Raw genomic sequence first — 27676 nt, 5'->3', positions numbered from 1 at the left:
CTCATCGGTCCTGAAGACTTTCCTGTGGCGGAAAAATGACTGACACTGGAGACTCCTTCCATAAACATCACCATATTTAACAATTATTCACCGAAGTTGAGATCAAGGTTATTATTCACAGAGCCTTACACACTGCAAAAAATGGTAGCTTAGCAAGTGAAAATAGTTAAAACGATTGAGCATTTCCTATTAGAAGAATACAAGACACCAATTCTGAGATTATTAAACCTAGCTCTAGATTGCAACCAACTTATTCGAAGATTTCTTATCAAGTAAAAATATCTGTCCATGCAGCAAGATCATTTCACTAATAAAGTAATTTTCTCCTCAAATTCAGTTTTTAATTTTTTGCAGTGCACAGGTTGATTATTTTTTAAAAAAACGTTTATTTCAATCTTCAAAAGCGGTATGGAAGTGTAATAACTTTGCAGCACAGATTTGTGTCACTGATCTACGCCGAGTCACATAAAATACTTTGTTTTGAAATTGAAAAAATAAATCACAATCACACCTTAGCTTTGAATAGTTTCAGATCAAACTCCGGAGCATCTTTAGCATTTTCTTTCATCATGTGTAATTCTTCCTCATTTACGGTGACGAAGCGATTGGACGCCATTTTGCCGAGTCGCTCGAGATTTTCTATCATCGCCTGCGTATTTATGCTAAAGAAAATTAATATATACCTGTGATTTGAAATCTAGCTGGAACGACCTGCTGTTCTTATTACATTAACCAACACTTTCGATGCAATAATTCAAAAGCACCTTGATGTGACGAGGAATAACTACTGAGATTGATCAAGTTAAACAAACAGGCATCATCATCATCACATAACACCAGGGTTTTATTTATTTAAAAAAAACAAAAAACACCATAAAACATTAAGTGCTCCTGCCTTTTACAGATGCTTATTTACACATTACACTAAGACAATTATTTCTGTCAAATACAATATAAATACAAAATCAACTCTTCAGCTGATAGCAAATATAATGCACATTACAAAGAACTCTATAAAATTCAACTAAACAATTTCACTGCTAAATGAAACTCACTACCTAATACCTCACATACACACACCAAAACATGCTCAAAAGCAGACAATTTTCAAGTTTGTTAGGACAGGACATTAGTCCCATATGTGGGACAAGTAAACAAGAAACCCTGGGGGAAAAGGAAAAAAAAAAACCCAACAACCCAGCTCAACATTCACACAAAGGCGAGTCTTAGGATTGGATTTTAGAATCAGAGAATCAATAATGTTCATTGAAAATCAGTTTCATAACAAATTATGGCAATTTTAATTAATAACCTATTAATTAGAGATAAAATCCAGTCTTGGGTTGAATTTTTAAGTTAAGCTTAAGATCATATCCGTGTTCATCTTTATATTGTGGATCAAGTTAAAACTTTCCTGCACGATTTCACATCTCTTGAAATGAGTCAGAATTTTTCAGCCTGTCCCCTTTCAAAAACAACGTTAAGCACGGGGTAAGAGACGAGGCTGAATCATTGTGGTGTTTAAAAATGAGCCATGACCTACACACACACACACACACACACACACACTAGTACAGGTTCTGCTTTTCAGACAGGTGGGGCAAGAATTCAGCGTCAGAAAAATAAAACGCAGAATTGTCTTTGTTGTTCCTGCCATAAAGCGACACGTAATTAAATTCCAGCTGGAGGAGTTTCCTTTTAAAAGGATTACTTCAGAGAAAAATTCAAACTACAGTACGATAATGACATGTAGATCAGCCAAAACATCTCATTTTGGACTTAAGTTTTGAGGATAAATGTTCACAACCAGTTCACCACAACCGCATGCCAAATTCTCCACACATTCGCCTCAAATTATACGATAAAATAAGGATTATATTATGAAATAAAATAACATTATAAAAGTAATATGATCAACACATACAGCATGTACTGAAGTGCAGGTCACTTCACAAGTAAAAAAAAAAAAATTCCATCAAATTGATAAAGGTTTTATTGTAGATATCCCACATCATGCATCAATTTATAATTTTTTAAAAAAAACTTATTTCATTATCCACAGTTAGCTAATAATCGTCCCAGACGATGCCACTTAAAGCTCGTGTGCAGATTTAGGCCTGAAAATGAGTCACAGCTGATTGACTGCATTTGTAATTAGCAGTAAATTTGTGTCATTTTTTTCTTTCTTCTACAAGTTGTTTAAAACAAACAAACAAACAAACAAACAAAAAGACAGATGTGTCTGATTTCTCTTTTAATCCATAATAGACTGACCTACAGTGAGGATAAAAATAACAGAAAACGTTCTGAAACACTAAAAACAAAAGGATCCCATCGATGAACTCTTAGCTGCCAAAACGCTGTACATCCTTTGTGTTTAAGTGGTAAAACATTCATTCACGTTATCTTTCAAGGTTAAATCTGAGAGGTAGCAAGAACAGTACTGAGAGCGAGTCTGGATTGTTCTGGATTACGCAGCTCTGGGTTTCACAGGCACGAGTGTGAGATTTCATATTGTGTACATGTCTCACTACGGTTTTTCAGTTTTTCACAGATTTCACACACACACACACACACACACACACACACACACAAAAACTAGGGTACTTGTACTGTAAGTACCATTCCTCATCACTGGAGCAGTACCCATAACCTTTCCTACCTTTAGTACCAACCTTTTACCTACAAAGCTGCATATAGCGCACAGTTAAAGGTTAAAGTACAGGGTACAGCAAATACTGTACAAATACATACAGTATGCCTTAAATGTTTTTTTTTTTTTAAGCCACTACAGCCAGCTTTCCATGTTGAAAGTGTGTATTAAAGGTCCGGAAGATAAGATTACCAGCCCAGTGACAAGGAAATGTACGGAAGCCGCGAGAGGCCCTTCATATAATCTTTTTTTATTCACCTTGTTATCCCGAGAGAACGACATAATTAATTCAGGATCTCGAGAAAACAACACAACTAATTCGAGATCTCGAGAAAACAAAACCATTATTTCATGATCTCAGCTGGATCACTGTATCTCCGTCGGTAGAGACGAAGCCGGGCCAGTCTTCTGCGGAGGTGCCGCGGACTCATTTTGAAATTATCCCTTATTAAAAGACTTAATGCAATCTCTCCCTGTGTCAACCCCTGATCAAAATATTGCCTTATTAGGTGATCGATTATTCCAGACATTCTAATGACCAAAGTTGCGTCTATACAGAATGAGAAATAGCCCCAAAGTCAGCGTATCACAAGTCTCTTGGCGCACCTGAATGAACCATTTCTCAGCTGTTTACTCGAGATCACGGAATAATTGTTTTGTTTTCTCGAGATCACAGAATAACGGTTTTGTTTTCTCGAGCTCTTGAATTAGTTGTGTTGTTTTCTTGAGATCCTGAATTAATTATGTGTTATCTCGAGATAACAGGTGAATTAAAAAAAAGGATTATATGAAGGGCCTCTCTCGGCTTCCGTAGAAATGTCTAGATTAAGACCCTTTTTTTTCTTTTTCTGAGAATATACTTTATATAAGAAGCACCAATATGAAATAAGTGAATGACAGCGTTATACTGGCCTACTGCTGCCCTCTAGTGGCAAAATGAAAAAAAAAGAAGTAAAAATAAAAAATATTTCCTGACAGTACAAAAGCTTAACTTTGGACCTCATAAAGCATGAAAAAAAATTCCTGAGTTTTAGTATAAAATTGAAATCAATGAAAAACAACGCATGTTCAACTCATCTACAGGAAACACGAAAAATAATAAAAAGTACCAACCAAAATTACTACAGTGTCTTTTTTTGGTGAAATTACATTACACGGTACAAAAATATCTTTCCTTTATCAGAAAATCTATATTCCAAAGAACTAGTTAACTAACTAACTATAGCAAATCAGTGATGGCTTTCTTGTGTAATTAAACCTGTTCCTCAGACTAGTCATTTGGTCATTTGCCGATTCTGATCTGCGTTATTCCGCTTCTGCAACACATTTTAGTATTTTTCCTGCTTTAACACAAAATGTGTGTTTACAGGCACTTCACTGGGTTAAACAGGGCGTTTTAGAGCAGACACGGCAAAATGTGAAGATGGAGGATTGGAAAACACGGTGTAATTTCATTACAAATATTTGGACTTGGTGATAAAAGCCGAAAGACGATATCCTTTTGCTGATCTGAGACTGGGCTGGTTATGTCCTCTAGGGGGCGCTCTGTGATTCAGTGTGCGAGTATTAGCATGAGCATGCAGATCTTAACATGAACTATGAAGCTTTAGATCCAAATTTAACCTTGATATCACTATTTCTATTTAAAAAAAATAATAAAAGGCTCAAATGGCTCATGAGGCATTCATTTCCTTTCCTTGGTTGGTTGGTTGGTTGCATTTTCTCACGTCGCACAAACTGCGCTGAAAAAAAAGTTAGAAGAGTCTATATTATTTTAACAAATTAAAAACAAAAAAAAATCAGGACTATCCCACTATACATATTCGTAGCTAAAAACTGTTTCACTTCAAACATGGGGACCGTACCATTTCACACACGGCCTCAGCTCTGGAGTAGATCCCCCAGATCGTAGTTATCGAAAAAGTCTGAAACCCCCTCTCCGTCCTCCAGCCCCCAGAGGTAGTCATCGTGGTCGAGAGCAGGCGAGAAACTGACGAATGAGGGGTCAGAGGTCAAGGCTGTTCCCGGGAGCTGATCTTCAGTGATCTGCAGCAGGCTGGGAGGAAGCCCCAGAATGCCCTCGACATCCATCAGGGTGGAGCTGCTACTGTTACTCAGAGCCTGGGATTTAGACGGTGTAGCTGTGGAGGAGACAAAAACAGACATTTGTGTCAAATATTTCAACAAGTCATGTCATGAGTTCTCTAATCAGGACACAGAGGGTCTGGATCACGATCCATCAGGATCAGGGTTCTCTGTATTATTATACTAATAAGCTCACAGTCTCGGTGTAATTGATTGGTCTATTCGCACTCCTGCACGTCCATCAGGTCCCCATGACCTCAAATCTACAGCACCTTCCACAAGATATTTGCGGTTCTGAGCAATGCAGATTTCTGAAAAAACCCTACGTTGTACTTCATCTTCAACTGGTCCAAGAAATACAGAAGTTTGTGAGGAATTGACCCCAGTGCTCCTATCACTATTGGAATTCCTGTCATTTTCCTGTTGATTTCCACTCTGAGACCACCATAGTTACTGGTCTTTTCAAATTCTTTCTGGGTGATGTTGCCATCTCTGGGCACCACAACATCAACAAGGAAGCATCAATCTGCGTTCTCATTCACCAAAGGTGATGTCTGGCTTGTTGTGCTGAATTTTCTGGTCAGTCTGTCTGGTAAAGTCCTAAAGGATTTTTGCATGCTCGTTCTCCAGGACCTTATCTGGTTCATGGAGATCCTACCGAGTGTTCACTTGGAAACCATATTGCTGACACAGACTCCGATGAAGATTTAAGCTTACCTTGTCATGCCGTCTCTTGTAATCTTTTTGTACAAGCATTTTACGAGAGCTTACTATATGAGTGAGTAACATTCTTAACTCTCAATTCCGTCTCCACAGAGCCTGCACTTGTCAGAGGTTTCTTGTTTATATATAGTCTTCTTGATTGAGTTAGTATTTAGAGCTTAGTCCTGGGTGTGACTTTAAACTGCAACCGGTGGTGAGTCTCAGGTCCAGGAGGACTTGAGTATTGGAGAAAGTGGAGTTACCCCTTAACCACCATTGCTCCCAGGTCCGCTCTGACCCGGAGTGGTAGCACCTGCCTGGGTTCCAGCTATGGGTTAAATAGTACATCACCAATAAAGTGCTGGCAGCAGGGTGCTTTTCGGTACAATGTGGCAGATGAACCCAACAGGGTCAATGGCACACCACCAGATGGCATGTAGAAGAGCCACTCAAATGGCCAATGGATGGCATCACTCGGCAAGTCAGTTGTCACTGTGGGGAAACTTCCATACCTGTCAGGTCTGTGGCACTTTTGTGCACCACTTGGCATCAGGTCTGGAGGTCCAGAGAGACAACACGATGGGGGCACAACATTGTTTGTCTTACCTTACTGTGCAAGGTACTTCATTAGGAAAGGAGCTCTGGTGCAGGCCTCGTGGCCCATCTCCGTTTCTGCGCATCCTAACGAAGCAGTCATCATCGCTAGCGATGGACAGCTGCTGCCAACAAGTATTTAGAGCTTGATCTTGAGCTGCAATTAAAAGGCTCTTGGTTTCCCTTTTGAGGGCTCTCTTTACAAGCCATTTCCATCAATCTTCTGCCTTGAGATCTTTTGTCTCTCTGTGAAACTGTCCATGAAGAGGCATCTTCTCCACCAAGGCAACTTTCTCATCTTCCCTTCTCTTACAATATTCTGTCTTGGTTGCACCACATACTTCAGCAGCATTTCATTATTATTATGTACCAAGTACCAATCTCGCGTTTGTCTTTCACTCGCCACACAATCTTCGATGTTAACCAATCCCTTACCCTGATCTTGTGGGGCATGTATAGCCCAATCACATTGGCTTTAGGATGTAGGGCACGGTAAACAGTCACTGTCTTCCTAGTTCGCCGATCCAATTCCTCCATCTTACTTCTGTTCCAGTGAACAATTGCTGCACTGGACCTTATGACCGCCACAGCCCAGCCATTGACTGCTTTAATTAAACTCCCTGCGTTGAGCTTGGTCTTGATTAATAGCCGTAACCTCTTCACATACTCATCCGTAATTTTTATCTTCGTACACTCGTTCATAACCACATCCGACTCAAGGATCCCAAGATACTTATATCCTGTACTTTCTGGATCACCCACTCTCTCACCTGATGGTAGTTCTGTCCCCATGGATTAAAGCAAAAAAAAAAAAAAAAAAAATCATCTGACTGAAAAAAAAAAGCTCCATGTCGTTGGCCCCTACCACGTCAGCGATGCGTCAAATTTTAAACGCCGTGTTGTCCATTATCCCCTCGGCCTCTACTTATAGTACATTTATGTAATTTTAACAATGACTAAAGCTAAGGCAAGACTTTACCATTGTCATTACTGGCTATTCATGATGAAACATCAAGTTTTCAGCGCAAAGTGCAAATTTATTTCAACAATACTTTAGTAATGCACAACAGTGGTTAAGAGAAAAGTGCAAGTGCAGTCGAACTTGAACCATGCTTTCAAAAGAGTGGAACAGAAAGAAAAATAAGAAAATCTGTTGAAATAAAGCCAGGAAACAAGAAAAGTAAAGTGAAAGTTCACTTTTTCTGCTTTTTTGCAGTGAAGCCAAAGGCATCTAGTTTGGCAACACCTGATGCCTGTTTTTGTTTCTTTTTCCTTGGCACAGCAGCAGGAGCTTGCCATTATCGTCCATTTCATTTCGCCAAGCCCATCTCCACTTATTCTTTACCGTTTTGTTGATGTCTGACACATCTGTGCCTTCATTTAAAAGAAGCGCGTCCATGCTGGCAAAACCGAAAGTAATTTGACGCGCTCTAGTGATGGAAATCGAAGGGCCTATGTCTGGTGAAATATGGCCTTATACGCAGTACTCGAGTTGAGGGGGGATGTGGGGGGGAGGCATCCCCCTTCTGAAATAAAAATCTCAAATCATCCCCCTTATAAAACGGCCATCCCCCCATCACATCCCTTGTGCCATTTTACCAATTAATGTGGAAATTTGCCTACTATTATTTTAACAAATATTACTACCATTTCATGGTTGTCTGTGTCTATGTGTCGGCCCTGTGATGACCTGGCGACTTGTCCAGGGTGTACCCCGCCTTTCGCCCGTAGTCAGCTGGGATAGGCTCCAGCTCGCCTGCGACCCTGTAGAAGGATAAAGCGGCTACAGATAATGAGATGAGATTACTACCATTTCAACATTAGAGGCTTTGCGCAGTGATAGCCTACATGTAGCCGGATAAAAAAGATGCATATTTATTTATTCGGTTGCACCTCTCATTCACACCTACAGTACCAGTCAAAAGTTTGGAAACACCTCTAATTCAGTGGTTTTTCATTATTTTAAAATTTTCTGAATTGTAGATTAATACTAAAGTCATCAACATTATGAAGAAATATCTATGGAATTATTTGGTAAACAAAAAAAAAAAAAAAAGTGTTACTCAAACCAGAATATGTTTTATATTTTAGATTCTTCAAAGTCAGCACCTTTTGCTTAGATGACAGCTTTGCACATCTTGGCATTTTCTCAGTCAGCTTTACGAGGTAGTCACCTGGAATGGCTTTCAGTTTACAGCTGTGCCTTGTCAAGAGTTAATTTCTTGAATTTCTTGACCTCTGAATGTGTTTGAGACCATCAGTTGTGTTGTGAAGAGGTAGAGTTGATATACAGTGAATGGCCCTATTTGAGTACTGTTCTTATGCCAAGAACTACTCAACTAAGTAAAGAAAAACGACAGTCCATCATTACTTTAAGAAATGAAGGTCAGTCAGTCTGAAAAAGTTTGGGATGAGTTGGACGGCAGAGTGAAGGCAAAGCAGCCAACGAGTGCTCAGCACCTCTGGGAACTCCTTCAAGACTGTTGGAAAACCATTTCGAGTGATGACCTCATGAAGCTGACTGAGAGAACGTCAAGAGTGTGCAAAGCTGTAATCAAAGCAAAAGGTGCCGACTTTAAGAATCTAAAATCTAAAACATATTTTGGTTTGATTAACATTTTAAAGTTTACTAAATGATTCCTTACATGTTGCTGCATAGTCTGGATGACTTCAGTACTCATTTAGAATGTAGGAAAAAAAATTAAAAATAAAAACATCGAATTTGAAGGTGTTTCCAAACTTTTGACTGGTACTGTATACGGAGGTTTCAGTCACTGAAAACAGCTACTTTCGCAAACTCTGGGCAGAGTGGAGATTTCTGAAAACTCCATCTTCAGACACGCGTGTAAATCGGGAAACCGAAGCAGCAGTGGGCGAGAGGGCGCGCGCGAATATAATGAGTCAGAGGTGTGAATCTTTCACCGAATGCCAATTGTCCCGGTTCTTCATGAAATCGCACGCGCACGCACAAATTCATTAGATTAACTTTCAAATAACTGTTCTTGTGCACTTGCGACACAGGAGCCACTTTCCTGAATTTTGAGCTTCGGATTGGCTTCCACTGTTTTCTGACCTTTTGTGTTTAGTGAATGAGACACTTCATTACACTCCACTGACCGACTTCCAATTCAGGACTTTTTTGAAAATGTAAAATATAGGCCTACGAGATGTTTTTTTGGGACTTAATTCGCGTTGCTCCTTCACTATTAATTTTTGAGACTGACGAGGCACTAAATACTGTGGAATTATTTTCTCCTTACTATGAAGTTTGGCATCTTAAACAAGTGTCGGGAAATCTTGCAGCCCGACTCTGCAGCCTCCAATGTTTAAGCGAACTGCTGAAGCCATAATGTTTAAATATTAGATCGTAGGCTAAACAAACCAAAGAAAAACACAGGCTTTCCAGAACATTGTGTGCCGAAGTCTGTTTAACCTACAAAAGGCTTAATAGCAGATCTTGCTGCGGCTTCAACAGGGCTGTTTAGATTTTTTACCTGATCACCTTTCAATAGGCAAATATTATTATTATTATTATTATTATTACTACAATAGGACTAGTATTAGTAGTAGGCAAGTAGTTGCCTAGTAGTAGGACAGCCAGATTGTTTCATCAGTGGAGCCGCCGTGAAAAGGAAACTGATGCGGAGCGCCGCGGCTCGCCTCGGGGTGAATCGCATCCCAAGGCGCGGGGCTGGCCCGCCCTGGCAGCGCTGGTTCGTTGGGGAGAGGGCAGAGGTCGCTTGCTGCCAAGTTTGGAGAGGCTGGGACCTCCCCTGGCCGAGTTACAAGCGTGCAAAGTCGGGCTGGAGCCGTCGATAGAAACAAAACTCAAGCCGAGCACCGCGGCTCGCTGCCTCCGCCCAGCCTCCCCGGGACTAGACAGTATCTAGCGCAACAACTTATTCCTTTACATATACTCAAACACAGCACAAGAAAGGGTTCAACAACAGGCAATCACAGCAGCTTGGTGAAGTTCTAAATCACGTCAGTGTCAGACCTATGGGCCTACCCCCCCCCCCCCTTTTTTTTCTTCCTCGGATCTGCATCAATCTCATTACTGACCTTTAGCACTCCCAGTTGACGGAAATCCGTCGTAGCAACGGAAAACTTTAATCCATGTATCCCATGACTCTCAACTAGCTTTCCGCGCTTCATCGTCATTACGGCACATTTGGTAATCCCGAACTCCGTGCCAATCTCTTCACTGCATATATGGACTGTTTGTCCAAGTGCATCTTCATTCTTAGCATATTATTAAGATTATTAGCATATATTATTGAGTAAACTGGCTACTCTCGTACCTTCCAGGCCATGCTGCTGTTTAGGCGTGTCCGGACGAGATGGCGTGTTGGAGTGAATCGTTTGCGTGATGCCATACGAGTGGTCCTTCATGGCACCCTTTACTGGGCTTTCATCCTCAAGCACCTCCTCTGGACACAGATACACCTCGATAGCACCGTTTTTACTCTTTAGGTAGATCTGCATCGACCCCTGCTAGTGCCAACAGAGGGAAAAAAAACGATTAAATACACAGAATTATTTTATCGTATTTGAATGTGGCACTCGAAAAGATCTAAAATGATTTTATAGCCACATAATGAGTATAGCCACATAGGACAAATAAAATGAGGTTATTACAGCATGTACTGTTTTTGTTTATTAAGTGATGCACTGATATTTGTGTTAAATCCGACAACGTTTTTTGATGGACCTTCTTTCTGCTCTACTACAGTGGGAGGACAGACTGTAATCAGATTAGCACTAAGACCCTGGAAGAAGACAGACATGAATCAGCTCCAAACTGGGCTCCTGAAGGATGGGAGATGATGACCGGGTGAAGACCTGAAGGAAGGGGGAAGATGAAGGTCTGATACTCACCTCAGATACCTCTGGCACCTCCAACTTGGTTTCAAAAGGAGCTTTGACTGCAATCACTGTCTGCTTCTGCAGGCTTGGTATGGACCGAATGTCCTGATAGGTCACATATCCAAGCGTGGGCTCGAGTTAAGGATGAATAGCTGTACGGCACATACGTTTATTTAATTAAAATAAAACTGTTATGCTCCTCCTGGCAGGCTCGCTCACATACATGTACGGGTCCGTCTCAGAAACTGCTCTCTCATTTGGGACATTATGGTCAAAAAATGAATTTTCTAATTTTACTATTTTTTTTTTTTTTTTGCATTTACCAAACACTCAATGTTTCTTTTGTCATGTTTAATAAGAATAAAGATATTATCTTGCTTTATCTGGCCTCCACTGTGGAAATTTTTTTTTTATTACAATTCAAATGCTTTTGTAAAATTGATTTCCATATAAAATAACTCCATCATGAAGAATTAAAGCCCCTCCTTCACAGAGGAGTGAAAATATTGAATAAATTTCCTCTTTTCGATTGCTTGGGTTAAAAATGCCAAGTTATGATGACTGAATTGATTATTCACTTAAATATGAATAATATGATACAGTTTGGGTATTTGATACGGCGAAATAGGACACAACGGAAAAATCAAGAACACACCGGAAAGATGAGAATAACGGCGGTGGTAAAAGAACAGCGACTGTACCGGCTGAAGGTCGCGCGGGTCTCTGCTGCGGCGCGCGAGCAACGGGACATCACTACCACACCGGACGGAGCGCGAGGCGGGGGCGGGGCAAAATGACTGGCCATAGATTCTATCAAAAGTTCGATCTAAATTGACCATGGTTGCAAAACATTGGCCAAAAATACGCAAACACTACGAAATATGAAAGTAAGATGAAAAAGAAACATTCTATTGCCTTATACTGCAAGACTAAAACAAAATAAAACTGTCAAAACTCACCTTTTCAGCGATAACGTCCGAACAGATCACTCGCGTAACAGAGACCGCAAATGGAAGCACGATCAACTTCTAACTGTTGGAGTGGAAAATTCCATTCTACACATGCAAATGTTAATGCGTGTCCTTCGCCGCACACAAATAACACGCTACGGTAAAAAATAGACCACAACTCATTTTATAGCTCAGAAATTCATACAAGACCAGCTACCATCGTAACATATTCTGTAAGAAACATATTCTATACCTAACTTTCAGCTTTCGGTTTAAAAATGTTTATATGGCGTAGTGATTTTAAGTTCCTACTTTTGGTGAGGTCGTGACCTCGACCCTGAGGCTTTCCGTTTAGATCAAAACACACGATCGTATTGGTTTTGGGTTTGCGGAAAATGGAGTTACGACAGTGATTAAATATTTTGTGTGATGTTTTATTACGGTTATGATTATTCTGTGAGTGCACCAATCCTCAGGTGTATAAAGTTACAGCTTAAAATACAATTAGTGATAACTGTAGACTTTTCAGTGGACTACAACCTTTTTAAGGGAATGCGATGTAGTCAACCGTTTACCATGTCCCAGATCAAGCCGCCATTTTCCCACAAATTTAAAGAATTTTTGCCAAATTCTGAATAGATTATTCACATCAAAGATTTAGTTTTATCTGTATCATTTCTTTCATCATTTTATTTCAAATTAAAACCAACATCACCATTCAAAACCGTATAGTTTATTAACTGAGTATATTTAGTGGGGGACCCCAACAGTACCCAGTTTCTGAGACACACCCATATACACACACACACACACATATATATACAAGGGCAGGGCTCGAAATTCGCGGTGGTCCGGTCGCCCGAGGCGACTTAATTTGTCATTTGGCGAGTAATTCCTGTCACTAGGCAGTCCGGCTGGCTAGTTGAAAATAAAAAAAGATATATGAAGCGAAGATTCAGACACACCGTCAACTAAAGCCGCCACATATTAAGCGCGTGCCGTGTCTGTGTTAATCGATGTGTTTATCGGCAGGACGGTCAGGCTGTCAGTTTTTTCACTACTGCGCATGCTTATAACAGACGTCCCAAGTCTCCCGGAAGTTCCGGGAGTCTCCCGCATATTGATAGCGGCTCCCTGATGCCCGCAAATTGGAGAATATCTCCCGGAATCTAGAGCAAGCGAGCAAGAGCGTGCACGCAAAACATTAATGTCTGCATCGCGCATATGACGGAGTGCGCAAGAGAGACTGCGCGTGTGCCTGTTCATGAAGCGCATGCTAGACAAAGAGCATCCTGATTGGTTTACAGACATCCCAACCTGCAGACCGGGGGAAAAGTCCAATATATTATTATTTGTTGATATTATATTATGGTGCTCTGTGTTGTTCTCATTTATGTATTTAACAACAGTATCAAAATACTCGCGTCTTGAAATAAATGCACATTAGTCATGAACAATGGTAACTAGTGCTGTCAAAAATGTCACGTTATTAACGCGTTAACTTGACTCAATTTTAACGGCGATAATTTTTTTATCGCGAGATTAACGCTCTGTGACATGATGTAGGTTTTTCATAAGCTTTTGAAACTGCCAGGAACTTGGAACAGAGACTTTGCTTAGAAAACCGATAGCAGCTAGACTGTAATGCCACGCCCCGCACAGCCAGAGTCCTCTGCCCCCCCAAAGAACCAGCGCGGACAGGGCGCGCTAGTAGAGATGGGATTTATGGCTCTTTGATGGGATCCGCATCTTTGTGATCCGTTCTTTGAAAAGAGCCGTTCAAAAGACTGGCTCATTTGGCTCTTTTTAAATATTTATTCAGTTTTAAGAAGACAGCGTCTAAAGAAGCCAGATCCCTCTGAACTGGAAACTCAATGCTATCCCAGAAATCCTTCCTGTAATATGCAAATTTGGCCGCCTCTGATTGGACAGCGCGACGCATCAACAGGCAGAAAGTGTAAAAGTACAAAATGTGTTAAGTGAGCTGAAACAGTAAAGATCAGATTCAATGCAATATTTATCAACGAACAACTTAAAGTTAATATAATAGTGTACTTTATATTATAATCAAGCATGTCAAGCCTACTGTCACTGTGTAACCTGTCTCTCTGATTAGACTAACTCAAGCAGTAGATCACTTCACTCATGGTTCTCTTGTTAGCCTCGGGACGAAGAGCCGCGGTGCTCAGCTTAGGTTTCAGTTTGCAGTGGCTGTGTCAAGACGTGTTATGCTTTGCAATAAGAAAAACATTGGTACAAAACAAGCCCATTCACTTTTTTATGCTGGTAAGAGAATTACAATGGTTTTTCGTGTGACAAAAATGTGCGATTAAATTGCGATTAATCGCGAGTTAACTATGACAGTCGCGACATTAATCGCGATTAAATATTTTAATCGCTTGACAGCACTAATGGTAACTACTCTCTTTTGTGTTATTTTTGACAGAAGTAAAATCAGGGGTGAAAGTAAGCCAGTCCTGGCCGGTCCGGCGTACCACTAGAAGATTTGGCCGTACTGGAAAGAAAAATATACTGTCTCTGGAAAAAAAAAAAAAAAAAAAAAAAAAAAAAAAAAAAGCACTTTCAGCATAACACACCTGCTAACGTCAATTTACCAAAAGCAACACGTTTTCCTCAATATACACTGCATATAACTCGTTCTGACCTGTCTCTGAATTCTGTCTGATGTGAATTCCTTCCATGTTTCACTCGACAGACAGCGTGCGGGATAGCGTGCGGAGCCACTGCTTAACCATCCTGCGCCAACGTGCGCAGCTGCTATCCAAAGTGTTTTAGTAGACGGAATGTCCAAAATGAAAAGTTAGTTTTCAACTGTTCAGCTAAAAAAAAATAATTAAAATGATTGTGTTGTTGAAATGATGTGTTTACAATTTATTTATAATCAAAAGCTGATACAGGTGGATGAAAGAGTGATAGCGTGATAAAAAAAAAGTCCTATACTAGTACTACTGAGTGATAAGAAGTCCTAGTGAACGCTTGATAAGTAGACAATAATAAATAATTAGGTGTATTTTTTGGCGCTCGCTGCACGCGCACCATGACTCAAAATAATAGGAACGGCAAGAAATAAAAGTTACTTTCACCCCTGAGTAAAATTCATACAGGAACAAATTTTGGCGAGTTTATTTTCTGTTTGGCGAGTTACTTTGGAAGGGAACTAGTCCGGCTGGCTGGTGAAAAAAAATATACGAATTTCGAGCCCTGAAGGGCATCTGCATATAATAAAATTAAACACACACACGGGGCTGGAAGCAGGCCCGGCGCCAAGAACAGTTTACTAAGGGGGCAATTAGAAATCGCAAGGGGGCAAATATTTTTCATATAGTGTGTAGTAGTGATGGCGGTCTGACAACGTGTTTCAAACAATTAACTGCGCCAACCACAAAACCACGGCCCCGAAGGTTGCTTTAGTCCGGGAAAATCATGTGACATATTACCAGGGCAGTTGCGCTTTATCAACTCCCGTGCCCACCTGTTACCTCTCCCCTCCGATTTTCTCACAGACACGCGGTACAACCGGAAAGATGCCAAACATAAAACAACACACACAAACCTACAGGCAAGTCCTTTACATTTAAAATACATACAAATAGCTCCACGGCATGAAAACAAAACGTCAATGCAAGTCTAAGGTACTTGGCTCGGCGGGCAAAATCATAATTTAAAAAAAATCAACAGACCCCGCGGCTGCACCAGTAATAGCCTTCCTGACTCGCACAGAGTCAACACTAACCACTTAATCCGCGATCCCAGTTTAAGCGTGTAGGGGACAAAACACTCTGAAGTGATGAATTTTCACCCCCGCTGCATGGGGGGGTGACGTCAACGACACATATTCTTACGCTATTTGCGCACAAAGTGGACCATATATGAACACATACACCAACATAAACGGAGATAAACTTAGCCGACAAAGAAAGAAAATGGATTCACAATATTGTGATTGAATTGGTTTAATTCGGTGGGGGAAAGACTACTCCCGTTAACTGACTGCATATTACAGGATATTGCAGAGACAGTGCACATGTAAACCCCCCGCCCGCCCGCACGACCCCGCCCCCTGTCCTTATCACAGGTCTGTGTGTGCGCGGCTGTGTCAGCATTTCACACACACACCCACAATAACTCGTCCCCAGTAGTTAGGATTGATACACATGTCTAAAACAGGTGATTTATGTGAAATGTATTTTTGTGCAATGCGTAACCACTTAATATTTCGTATTTGAAAATGCAAATTATTAATACGTCTATAATACATTATATTTTCATAAGAAAACAATTAAGTGATCTGAGTCTCCTTTGAGGGGGTGGGACTGTAGCCACGAGGGGGCGACGCCCCCTTTCGCCCCCCCACGGCGCCGGGCCTGGCTGGAAGGAAAGGATATTGTTGGTTGTCTTTGTTTTCAGTGAGCTCTCGCAGCTGATTGGTGCTAGACTGGATGAGGTCATCCAGAACATTCTCCTTCCTGTCCAACTCGGCGAGTTCTCTCTGCAGAGCATTCGTTCGCTCCGAAGCACTCGCAGAGCCCTCGAACACACCAGTCACCCTAAAACACATCCAGAAACAAGAGCAGGTTGAAATATTTAACATTTCAACAAATTTTTCAATAATTACAATTAGTGTAAATACAGAGGTGATTAGGCGGCACGGTGGTGTAGTGGTTAGCGCTGTCGCCTCACAGCAAGAAGGTCCGGGTTCGAGCCCCGTGGCCGGCGAGGGCCTTTCTGTGTGGAGTTTGCATGTTCTCCCCGTGGGTTTCCTCCGGGTGCTCCGGTTTCCCCCACAGTCCAAAGACATGCAGGTTAGGTTAACTGGTGACTCTAAATTGAGCGTAGGTGTGAATGTGAGTGTGAATGGTTGTCTGTGTCTATGTGTCAGCCCTGTGATGACCTGGCGACTTGTCCAGGGTGTACCCCGCCTTTCGCCCGTAGTCAGCTGGGATAGGCTCCAGCTTGCCTGCGACCCTGTAGAAGGATAAAGCGGCTACAGATAATGAGATGAGATGAGACAGAGGTGATTAGAGAAAATCGTGTGTGCTGATTGGTCGAGAAATTTGAACTATTTTTCGATAATCACCTCATGAGACTCAGCAAAATGGTGGTTGGTTGCAGCCAGTGAGCTAATAGCATTGAGAGAGACCAGAGTATTAAAAAAAAAAAAAAACCAAAAAACAAAACACAAAGAATCCATCCTATTCTGGGTGACACCAGATTGTGGGATTATAAATCACTATAGTGGTCATACAGAAACAGAGGTACACGATATTAAATGGGTTGTAAAGATGTGGGATGTTCAGTATGATCCTATCGTAAACTAGAAGGACACTCGGGAGAGTGTAAACCTCTGCCGGATTTGCATCAAAATCTAATAAGTTATTCCTTGGCCCATGGCTCATCTTTCCTCAAAAGATTTCATCAAAATCCGTTCACTGGTTTTTGAGTTACATTGAGAACAAACAAACAAACAAACGAAGACAAACATAACCTCCTTCATGACCTCCGTAACAGTTGGCAGAGGTAATAAGAGTCCTGAGATGAGCACAAGGCAGTGAAGGGGTGTGCTTCGTTACTAGGAAGCAGCAAAACTCGGCAAAAAACGTCACAAGAGCAGCAGGTGGTAGGTGTTGGTCAGATACAAGACTCAAAGAAAAGCGCACTCATTCATTCATCTCCAATAAATGCTTTTGGACAAAGATGGACAAGATTAGAAACGAGTATATTAAAGGGAATGGACATGTAGGACGGCTTGGAGACAAAGTGAGAACGAGAGATGGTTTGGACACATACAGAGGAGAGATCCAGGGTTTACTGGGAAAAGAATGCTGGAGATGGAGTTGCAGGTAGAAGGAAAAGAGGAAGAGCAAAGATGAGATTTATGGATGTGGTGAAGGAGGACATGAGGACGGTTGGTGGGACAGAAAAAGATACGGAGAACAGGAGGAGACGGAGGGACTTTATCCACTGCGGCGACTCCTAAAGGGAACAGCTGAAAGAAGATCTTCAGTAAATGCTTTATCCTGGTCAGGATCGCGTTAACGTAAGGCTTGTGTCATGTTTTGAGTGAGTCTTATAATCAATCACTCGTCCTATTCCTGATGTGTTATTGACACGGCTGGAAACGGAGACTGGCTGTTTTGTTGTTGTTTATTGTGGTGTGGGTTGAAGACACTTACAGCCACTGAATGTGGTTTTTGGATTTCTTGCGGATAAGCTGAACTCCCTCCAGCACGTTGGTGATATCGTAGATCCTCCTCTTCTGAACCTCCAGGACTTCAGTGGCCCAGTTCAGGTCCAGAACGCCGTCTGCTGACTCGCTCAGCAGCCCCACAAACTTCTTGGTGAGCAGGCCGAGGGAGGTGTCGTAGCGCGTTCGCTCGCCTGGAGACTTCGGTGCTGTGATGAAGTGGAGAAAAATAAAAGAGTTATTTATTCATCTGCAAAGCACAGCTTTATCAAGATCAGAGGAACGAGGGATCATATGATCATGATAGCAATAAAATTAAGAGAAATTTAAAAAATAACCACAACACTAGCCTAGTAAACTAGACCCACCCGCCTAGCGGCCAAAAATATTTTTGCCTACGAGTGGGTCTAGCCTCGGACCATATCAACAACACACCCCGGGCATCAAATCGTGCCCGCCAATCACAACGCAAGGTTTTTGTTTGTATTCTTTGGGCGGGCTTTTGCAGGAGTGATGACAAGGCTGCGCGATGCTGGAGAAAGCACAACAGGAAAGATGGCTACGGCTAGTGAACAGCGCTCGTTTGACTCCGCTTTGGAATCAGTTTTAGAAGAATTAGACTTGGAGTTTTGGTTGAAACATGAGCAGGAAGAGGCTCTCCGCTCATTCCTTTTCAAGAAGGACGTTTTCGCTGTTTTGCCAACCGGCTATGGCAAAAGTCTGATCTACCAGCTGGTTCCGCCACTGCTTTCTGTCGCTCTGACTACGTCACAGTCACTGTTGCGCTGATTGGTCAGAGCGTTGGCCTATACGCACAGAGACAGTTTGAAAGACAGCGGGTTGTTCCTACGCACACCCTTCGGAAATGTCTACGAGCGAGGCCAGACTAAATATTCACATTTAGTCTGGCTTGCCAGGCTAACACAACACGAAACAACTTTTTAAAGACACACTTCGGCATATTTTATGTTATCTTCAGTTTAATGAGGAATGACTAGTTTTGTATCACATGACTGTATGAATGAATTAACGAATTACAATAATAAAATAAGTGAAACTGACAAAAGCTAATTAAACGATTAAGATAACTAATTGGGTGAGAAAGCGTGAAGGTCTTGAACTTGTTTATTCAATTCAGGATTGATCTGTCTAATATAAAAAGCTTCTTTAAGTCAGTCAGAGTTGAAAGGATGTTTTAGCAGAATCTAAGTTCATCTGCTTTCCTCGACCCAACACTAACTGTTATGATGTCCTGGCAATATGAAAACGTCTTCTGCGGAGCACCATTTTAAAACATTTGAAAGAAAGTAGGAAATTCTCCCCTGATCATGCCAAGCTGGCTCACCATCTGAAGAACACGCTCGGCTTGTTTGACTCGTTACTCCTTCTACGGCGAGCACAGCATGTTATTTCAAATTTCCTGACATTGGCAATTTCTCCCAAGTTTCAGAAATCAAACTTGAACATTTTTGCAAAACAGATCTCATCTCATCATCTCTAGCCGCTTTATCCTGTTCTACAGGGTCGCAGGCGAGCTGGAGCCTATCCCAGCTGACTACGGGCGAAAGGCGGGGTTCACCCTGGACAAGTCGCCAGGTCATCACAGGGCTGACACATAGACACAGACAACCATTCACACTCACATTCACACCTACGCTCAATTTAGAGTCACCAGTTAACCTAACCTGCATGTCTTTGGACTGTGGGGGAAACCGGAGCACCCGGAGGAAACCCATGCGGACACGGGGAGAACATGCAAACTCCGCACAGAAAGGCCCTCGCCGGCCACGGGGCTCGAACCCGGACCTTCTTGCTGTGAGGCGACAGCGCTAACCACTACACCACCGTGCCGCCCCCAAAACAGATCTTCATAATAAATTAGTATTATCTTCTTACAAAATCAAAAACATTTTGAACTTTAAAGATCACACTCCTGAAGCTCTAAGATCTCCTTTCAACTTAACATCCTTTCTTAGATGCTTTTTACAGCCCCACCAATTCCAAAAAAAAAAAATTGGGACACCGTGTAAACTGTAAATAAAAACAGAATGCCATAATTTGCAAATCATGGAAACCCTATACTGTACTTCATTGAAAATAGTACAAAGACAACATATCAGATGTTGAAACTGAGAAATTTTATTGTTTTTTGAAAAATATTTGCTCATTTTGAATTTGATGTCAGCAAAACGTTTCAGAAAAGTTGGGACAGCGGCGTGTTTACCGCTGTGTTGCATCACCTCTACTTTTAACAACACTCTGTAAACGTTTGGGAACTGAGACGACCAATTGCTGTAGTTCTGAAAGAGAAATGTTGTCCCATTCTTGCCTGATATACAATTTCAGTTGCTCAACAGTTCGGAGTCTCACATCTTTGTCGTATTTTGCGCTTCATAATGTGCCAAATGTTTTAAATGGGAGACAGGTTGGGACTGCAGCAGACCAGTTTAGCACCCGGACTCTTTTACTACAGATCCATGCAGTTTTAATATGTGCAGAAATCGGTTTTGCGTTGTCTTGCTGAAAGAAGGAAGGCCTTCCCTGAAAAAGCAAATTCATACGATCATGTAATGCAAATCTAGTCATTCCTCATTAAACTGAAGATGGGATAAGACATGCCAAAACTTGTCTTTAAAAAGTTGTTGTGTTTTTGGAATGAGGTATCATGGTGAGGACAAGACGACAAGCTGAATATGCTCTCTGGAACCAATGAGAAAGTTTATACTGCGTCTGAAAGTCTAGTGAAATTAAATTGTATTATTACATGTATAATCTAGTGAGAATGTGAACTAGGTGCTTTTTGCATCATGCTTTCCCGATACAGGCGTTAATGTGACTGAAGATATTATTTACAGAGTCAACATGCTCACTGAAATGTAAGTAATAATAAGACAGAATGGCTTGTTGTTTACAGATTGTCAATCATTTCACAGAACTTTTACATGATCGCACAATATGCTGTACATCATTCACATCACCAGTTATTAAGAGCACAATCTCTCTCTCTCACGCACTTCTTGGGCTGGAGAGTTTCGCCGAGGGCGTGTTCCCCTTTCCTTTGGGCGTGCGGAAATCTGGGAGATAGAGCGGATCCTCCAAATCCAACCGCCTCTTTGCCTGGGAGAGAACAAGGGAAAAAAAATAGTGATGTGGTGAAGCGTTCTGTTAGAGAGGACATTTATTTATGATTTAACACTTATGGAGTGTCCAGTTGTAAAAGTCAAAAGATTCTGCTTCAGGACTTTCCTGAGGACAGAGAAGAAGAAAAATAACAAGAGTCTAGTGAGGGAAGATCTGTTTATATCAGCTTTAAAGGAAAACTGAAGGCAAAATTTTTATCATCAAAATTCTCTCATTTTATTAAATATAGGAATGCATTTTGATCGCTATTTTGTCGCTCCTATAGCAGGTTCTGAGTGTTTGAAATATGCTCTGTAATATATCAGTCCATATGTCAAAGCAATGGCCGTAAACGAGATTCGTTGAGACCTGTGCGAGACATCGTAGGACGGAAGTAAAATGTACAGCGGAAATCAAAGTGACCAACATCTGCCAACGTTGTCAAAAGACGCGCGCGCTCTCTTTCGAATGCTGATGTAATCAAGCCGGAAGTTTTGTTTGTTTTGATAGCAATCAGGAAAGTTTGATAAAAGTAGGCAGTAATCGTCATTTAAACTCGTTTTTGTCGGACAAGCGACGCCTGCCGTGGACCAAATGAACTAAATTCAACACGGCTAAAAACCGAATAGGCCGAGAAGTATAATATTTAATTGCAATTATGGGGCTCTTCCACTACCAACACGGCTGAGTCGAGCTGAGCGGGGCTGTTGGAGTTGCATTTCGACTACAACCGCGCTGAACCGTGCTAGCTGGAAGTGGGTGGACACATTGGGTGGAGTTAGCAAAAGTGGGTGGACGTCATGTGATGTTGTTAGGCAGCGCAAACAGTGACATCAGTGACCTTTTAAGCGGTAGTCTCACGACCCGGATAGTAAACAATGGAGGACATGGAGTCGTTAGTGTTGCTGGTCTTGGTGCTGTGGCTTGTTGTCCTCGCTTGGGTTGGTCTTCCATCTTCTAGTTTTCTGATCTTCTTCTTCTCCGTCGTAATTCTTCTTCTTCCTGGTTTACGGTGTTTACAGATCCCAGCGTGCTCGCGGGGCGTGTGTGGGCATGTGAGGACACTCCTCCTCACCAATCAGTGCACAGGGGAGTGTCTGCTCACGCCCCTAGCCCCACTCGGCTCGGTTGAGCTCACTTCAGCCCCACTCCAAAACCGTGCGAGTTTTGGGTGCTGAGTAAGGCTGAAGTGAGCTCAGTCGTGCTGCTCTGAGGTAGTCGAAACGCGAGCCGTGTTGGGCTGAAGTGAGCTGAGAAAGCGTAGTGGAAAAGGCCCATTAGTTGCCAATACGAGTCACGATATAAGGTTACTAAAACCCAAAACGTAATTGAATAACACGTTAATTAAGAAATAAAGCAAGTTTAAAAATGACTTCAGTTCTCCTTTAATGTTAAGAAATAACAGGGACTAACTTGCTTTACAGATGTACAGTAAATATAAATGGATAATAAAAAGTACAGTATGTCATTCTTTGATCATCAAAAACACAAAAATGCGACTTGCTGTGGTATAAAAGGAATAAAATACTACGGACTGCATTTATGCCATTGGTTTGGACAGGTTTTTTTTTAAAACATGCTATAATTGCTAATACAGTTTCAGTTGGATGTGTATTGATGTGGGGCTTGTTCATAGTTCACTGGAACAAAAGTGTTGGCTCGAGTGCTCACTATTCATCTGCTGCACCACCCACGATTTTCTCGATGGCCCCAACACAACCACTTAACGACCTGACGCTTTAACAAGAGGCATGAAGACTCTGACAAATCTCTGACGAAATCTCCTCCACATCCTGCTCACTTCAACGCTTCGCTTCAGAACTGAACTGAACACGGCTGCAGATTAACATTAATTTCAGTGACAGACGAGTCAAAGGAAGTTAAAGACACCGTCACTTAAACATCCGAGCTTCAGATACAAGTCGGCATGTAACAATTCATCCAACTCACAATTCAACTGGATAATAATAATAATAAATAATAAATTATAGCAATAAAAGCATATGTACGTATATTAGTGTTTACATGTATTAAAATTATGGAAACAAATTAATCAAAATGAAGATTAGTATTCAAATCATAAGAAAGTTTTCATAATTAACAATTATGACTCACGAGACTGGGTTCATGATTCGATTTTCCCATGATATTTTTGAAAAAAAAAAATTAAGATAAGTTTATTACCAAAAAATTTTGCAACATTCATTTTCCAACTCATTAAACTAAATATTAATTTTGTTCAATTAAAAACAAACTTACTTACTTTCATTTCCTGAATACCCAACAATAATTATTTACACACATTTGTAAAGGTTGAAGTAAACTGTAATAGCCTATTAACTAAAATATTCCTTTTATTAATAAACAAAGTTAATAACGAAAAGGTATTTTCTTAATAAACTTTTGAACATTTGTTCTCCCTCCATTACTTCTCTTTATCTTTCAGCAGTCTGTGAAAACAGAGCTCAGATTTCTTGTTAAATTTATTTGTACAATCGATCACACAGCAGCTCTTTCATACTGCATCATGTTTATACAAGTAAACAGATTAAACAGAATAAACAATCTGTTTTGTGTGTTTTTGCAGCATTAGAGCTGTGTTACTTCCACCTACAGTGAAGTCACGTGTATTGTATGTTATTGTGCCCTCTGCTGTCTAAACCAGTTTCTCACAACCACTGGGCCACGGCCTACAATCTAGTGGGCCATGGATTTTTTTTTCCCCAAGTTGAAGTCTTTTTTTTTAACTTGTAGTAGGGTACAATTGCTGGGTTGCATCCGACGTCACATCCGTCTCATTAAGTTATGGTCGCGATGCGTTATCGATGAAAATGAGGCATTTTGGTGGTGATATACATGTGAGCTAAAAGTTATGGTCACACAGCATGTGAACACTCGACTGTCACGCCTCTGCGCACTTGAGTCTGGCGCGGCTCGTGTAGCCACAAGTGCTCATGGAGCGTGTTGTGCGCGTGTTTGGGACCCGGTCGTTATGGGAAACACCTGATACTGATTTGAGCACAATCAGCACACACAGGTACGGATGCTGTTTTCATGGAGACTTTGTGCAGTATCATCATCATCATCGTGTTTGTTTCTAGCCATGTTTATAACGCTGTTTAAATATTCTGCTTTGTGTTTTGTTTTTGTAAATATCACGCCTGCTAATAAACACACTTCCTGCACTGAGATCCGTCTACTGCCGTCTATCTTGTAGTGTCCTGATCCCCAGATCTTTAACCCAGCCACATAGGTTTCCATCTGTGTGTCCGTGTAGAACGATGTCTGCAGCACCAGGGAGTCTGAGATGTTGTAGTTGGTTACAACTTACTGGTCCTCATATAGCGGTACTATAATAACACTCATGAAACATAGTATAAAATAGTCATTGTTGACAATGTTTGTAATCAGTCTATAATAAATTTAGTAATTAACGACAACTATTCTTACAGAATAGAGTTAAAATTCTGAGGATGAGATTCCAAGTAACTTTGTAACAAAATGACTTTTAAAATGACTCAGAACTCGACACGGTCATATCATTCGGCATTCAGACTCAAACCTGCTGCACTAGAGCTTAGAAAATAGAAGAAAATAAAAACTCTAAAATATAAATCTACATCCTACAAAGCACATGACTGACTGTCGTTCTTATTATGAATGAAAAAATGCACATAACATCAACCACTGATTGACAGTTTGGCACTGAACCCAATACTGTACTGCAAAGTTTCATATAAACTGAACTCTTAATCAACCGACTGGATCAACCAGATACGGTCAACCCTAAAACATTAGCTCAACTGCATCGTGCGATAAAAACAAACACTGAATACGGAGTGGATTATTGTCATCTTATTTAGCGTGACACTCGCAGAGAAGGAGGTGCCTGTAAATTTTGGCAGGGCTACGACCTTCAGTGGCTGAGTTATGAATTAAAGTTTTTGGCGAGCAGTGCTTGCATGGGGGTTTCAGGGGCGAATAGCGGATAGCGGGCCGAACCGTGGTTATAGAAGGCCGGGCCTGTGCTAGTTCGAAAGGGCTTGTCGAGAGGGAGGTGCCTGGCAGGGCTATGACCTTCAGTGGCCGAGTTATGAATTTTTAAAGTCGTGGCTGCGGGGCCCCCGTTTCACAGACCACGTTATGACAGAATGTAGTATTGATTTTACAATAATTAATGTGAAAATAATAAAGATCAGGATTGGCTCAGGGTTGCAAAGTAAAGGACAAGACACTATTGTACTCAGAATAAAGAACTCATCTGTTTATTCGTCTTTTTTATATTTAGATCAAAAAAAAAAAAACTTTCACCAAAGAGGCTTTCGGAGTTCGACATTGAACATTATTTACTAATTTGCTTGTAAATAGCTGAAATGGCAACCGAACACAGGCCACTGATTTGATAAGTTTGATGGAGCGAATCAAATGTAACCACAAAATAAAATGCAAATCATGTGCCAAGATTTGCGCGTGTGTGTGTGTGTGTGTGTGTGTGTGTGTGTGTTGAATCTTATGTGCATTTGCATAAGGACATCACTGTCTTTGAAATTGTGACTCCATTTGCATGTGTCTATGTGTGTGTGTGTGTGTGTGTGTGTGTGTGTGTGTGTGTGCGCCAGTCAGTCAGAAGAAGAAGCCTGGTATTGTCCCTAAGCTGACTGAGCGTTCCACCTGTCACCAACATCTGGAGCAAAGAACAGGTGGAAGAAGAAAAGGCCAAGTTTCTGTAGTTCGATCTTCTTTTCCTTTCCTCTTTCCCGCTCGAGAAGAACAGATGTGTTCCAACCGGTTTCTTAATGACACCATAATCTCAACATTTCAATCATGTAAATAGGTTTGAGAGAAGTAGGCAGTGTTCTAACTCAGATTTATCCAGGTTCTGGAATTGTAGTGCAGCAGGAATGTGTGTCTGCAGAGAGAGAGAGAGAGAGACAGAGTGTGTGTGTGAGTGAGAGAGAGCGCATGTGTCAGAGTGTTTGAGAGAGAGAGAGAGAGAGAGAGAGAGAGAGAGAGAGAGAGAGAGAGAATGTGTGTGAGTGAGTGTGTGTGTGTGTGTGTGTGTGAGTGTGAGTGAGTGTGTGTGTGTGAGAGAGAGCGAGAGGGTGTTTGAGAGAATGTGTGTGAGACAGTGTGAGAGGGAGGGTGTGAAAGAGAGTGTGAAAGAGAGCGCGTGCGAGAGTGTGTAAGAGAGAGAGTGTGAGAGTGTGTGTGAAAGAATGAGAGAGAGAGAGCACACAAGTGTGAAAGAGAGTGAGGTGGTGTTTACATTAGACCGTATCCGTCTCGTTTTCGTCGCGGATGCACTGTCCGTTCACATCAAAACGCCGGGAAACGACTCCACAGGCGGAACAACTTGAATCCGCCAGGGCCCACGTATTCAACCCAGTTCGTATCTGGTCCGGTGCTGTGTAAACATTGAGATATGAGGAAACGCAGTGCTGAGCTCTAGCTGATATCGTCATTGGACAACGTCACTGTGACATCCACCTTCCTGATTCGCTGGCGTTGTTCATGCCACGTTGGTCATGTGACGCGACTGCTGAAAAACGGCGCGGACTTCACTTCCTGCTATTGTTTCCGCCTTGTATCACCTTTTTGTTTTCATTAAAGAGTATAAAAGTATGAATATAATGCTTTGCTTTGTCAATGTTCATGGTAAGATGCAAATACTGCCCATTGTGTAGTTATGATTGTCTTTAGGCTTGCCATCCTTCCACTTGCAAGTGGTGAGTGACTTGCGCATGCCCGATATGCACTGGGATCACACACACAGCGGCTCAGTCCCGAATCACTGCTCGTGCGCTTCACTCGCGCGCTCTGTGAGCTGCGCAGGGCCGGAGTGCGCACCCTCCAGAGGGCACTCGCTGTTCAGGGCGGAGTGATTTGGAGCGCAGCCGCTGAGGAGGAAGCGCTGAGCTGCACTGACATGTTTCAACTTATGTGCCGTAATAGTCATGTGATTAGCGTATCCGTGTATTGGTGTTGCTGTGTGCACGCGAATCGTTTTAAAAAGGTTAATCTGATGATCCGCTGATACGGTCTAATGTAAACACTACCTGAGGGAGAGAGTGAGTGAGAGAGAGAGTGTGAGAGAGAGAGAGAGAGAGAGAGAGAGAGAGAGAGAGAGAGAGAGAGAGAGAGAGAGTGTGTGAGAGAGTGAGAGAGAGTGAGAGAGAGTATGTGTCAGAGAGAGAGAGAGAGAGAGAGAGAGAGAGAGAGTGAGAGTGTGAGAGAGAGAGTATGTGTCAGAGAGAGAGAGAGAGAGAGAGAGAGAGAGAGAGAGAGAGTGAGTGTGTGTGCATGTGAGTGAGAGAGAGTGTTTGAGAGAATGTGTGTGAGACAGAGTGTGAGAGGGAGGGTGTGAAAGAGTGTGAAAGAGAGCGCACAAGAGAGAGAGTGTAAGAGAGAGTGTGAGAGTGTGTGTGTGTGAGTGAGAAAGAATGAGAGAGCATGCGAGTGTGTGAAAGAGAGTGAGAGAGCGAGCACGAGAGTGAGTGAGTG

At 41.7% G+C, this 27676-nt stretch overlaps 1 protein-coding gene across 3 annotated transcripts in view; it reads right to left on the bottom strand.

Moving 5' to 3' along the window:
• Positions 1 to 890: 890 nt before the first annotated feature.
• e2f2 (E2F transcription factor 2) overlaps positions 891 to 27676 on the bottom strand; it is a 57739-nt gene continuing 30953 nt past the window's right edge. Inside the window, exons 2-8 of one of the 3 annotated variants that reach the window (XM_060934756.1) lie at positions 21070 to 21172; positions 18045 to 18264; positions 16257 to 16418; positions 10913 to 11027; positions 10336 to 10528; positions 4519 to 4794; positions 891 to 4395 (exon numbers count right to left, since the gene is read on the bottom strand). In XM_060934756.1, the coding sequence (XP_060790739.1) occupies positions 4535 to 4794; positions 10336 to 10528; positions 10913 to 11027; positions 16257 to 16418; positions 18045 to 18264; positions 21070 to 21172 (1053 nt within the window). In that variant the 3' untranslated portion in view covers positions 891 to 4395; positions 4519 to 4534. The remainder of the gene's footprint in view (positions 4396 to 4518; positions 4795 to 10335; positions 10529 to 10912; positions 11028 to 16256; positions 16419 to 18044; positions 18265 to 21069; positions 21173 to 27676) is intronic. The other 2 variants (XM_060934757.1, XM_060934758.1) reach the window with 2 other exon arrangements.

Source organism: Neoarius graeffei, chromosome 11 (genome assembly GCF_027579695.1).
Source record: "Neoarius graeffei isolate fNeoGra1 chromosome 11, fNeoGra1.pri, whole genome shotgun sequence".
NCBI classification, from domain to species: Eukaryota; Metazoa; Chordata; class Actinopteri; order Siluriformes; family Ariidae; genus Neoarius; species Neoarius graeffei.
Note: the sequence above shows the minus strand (reverse complement) of the source record. Positions and strands in the feature narration are given on the sequence as shown.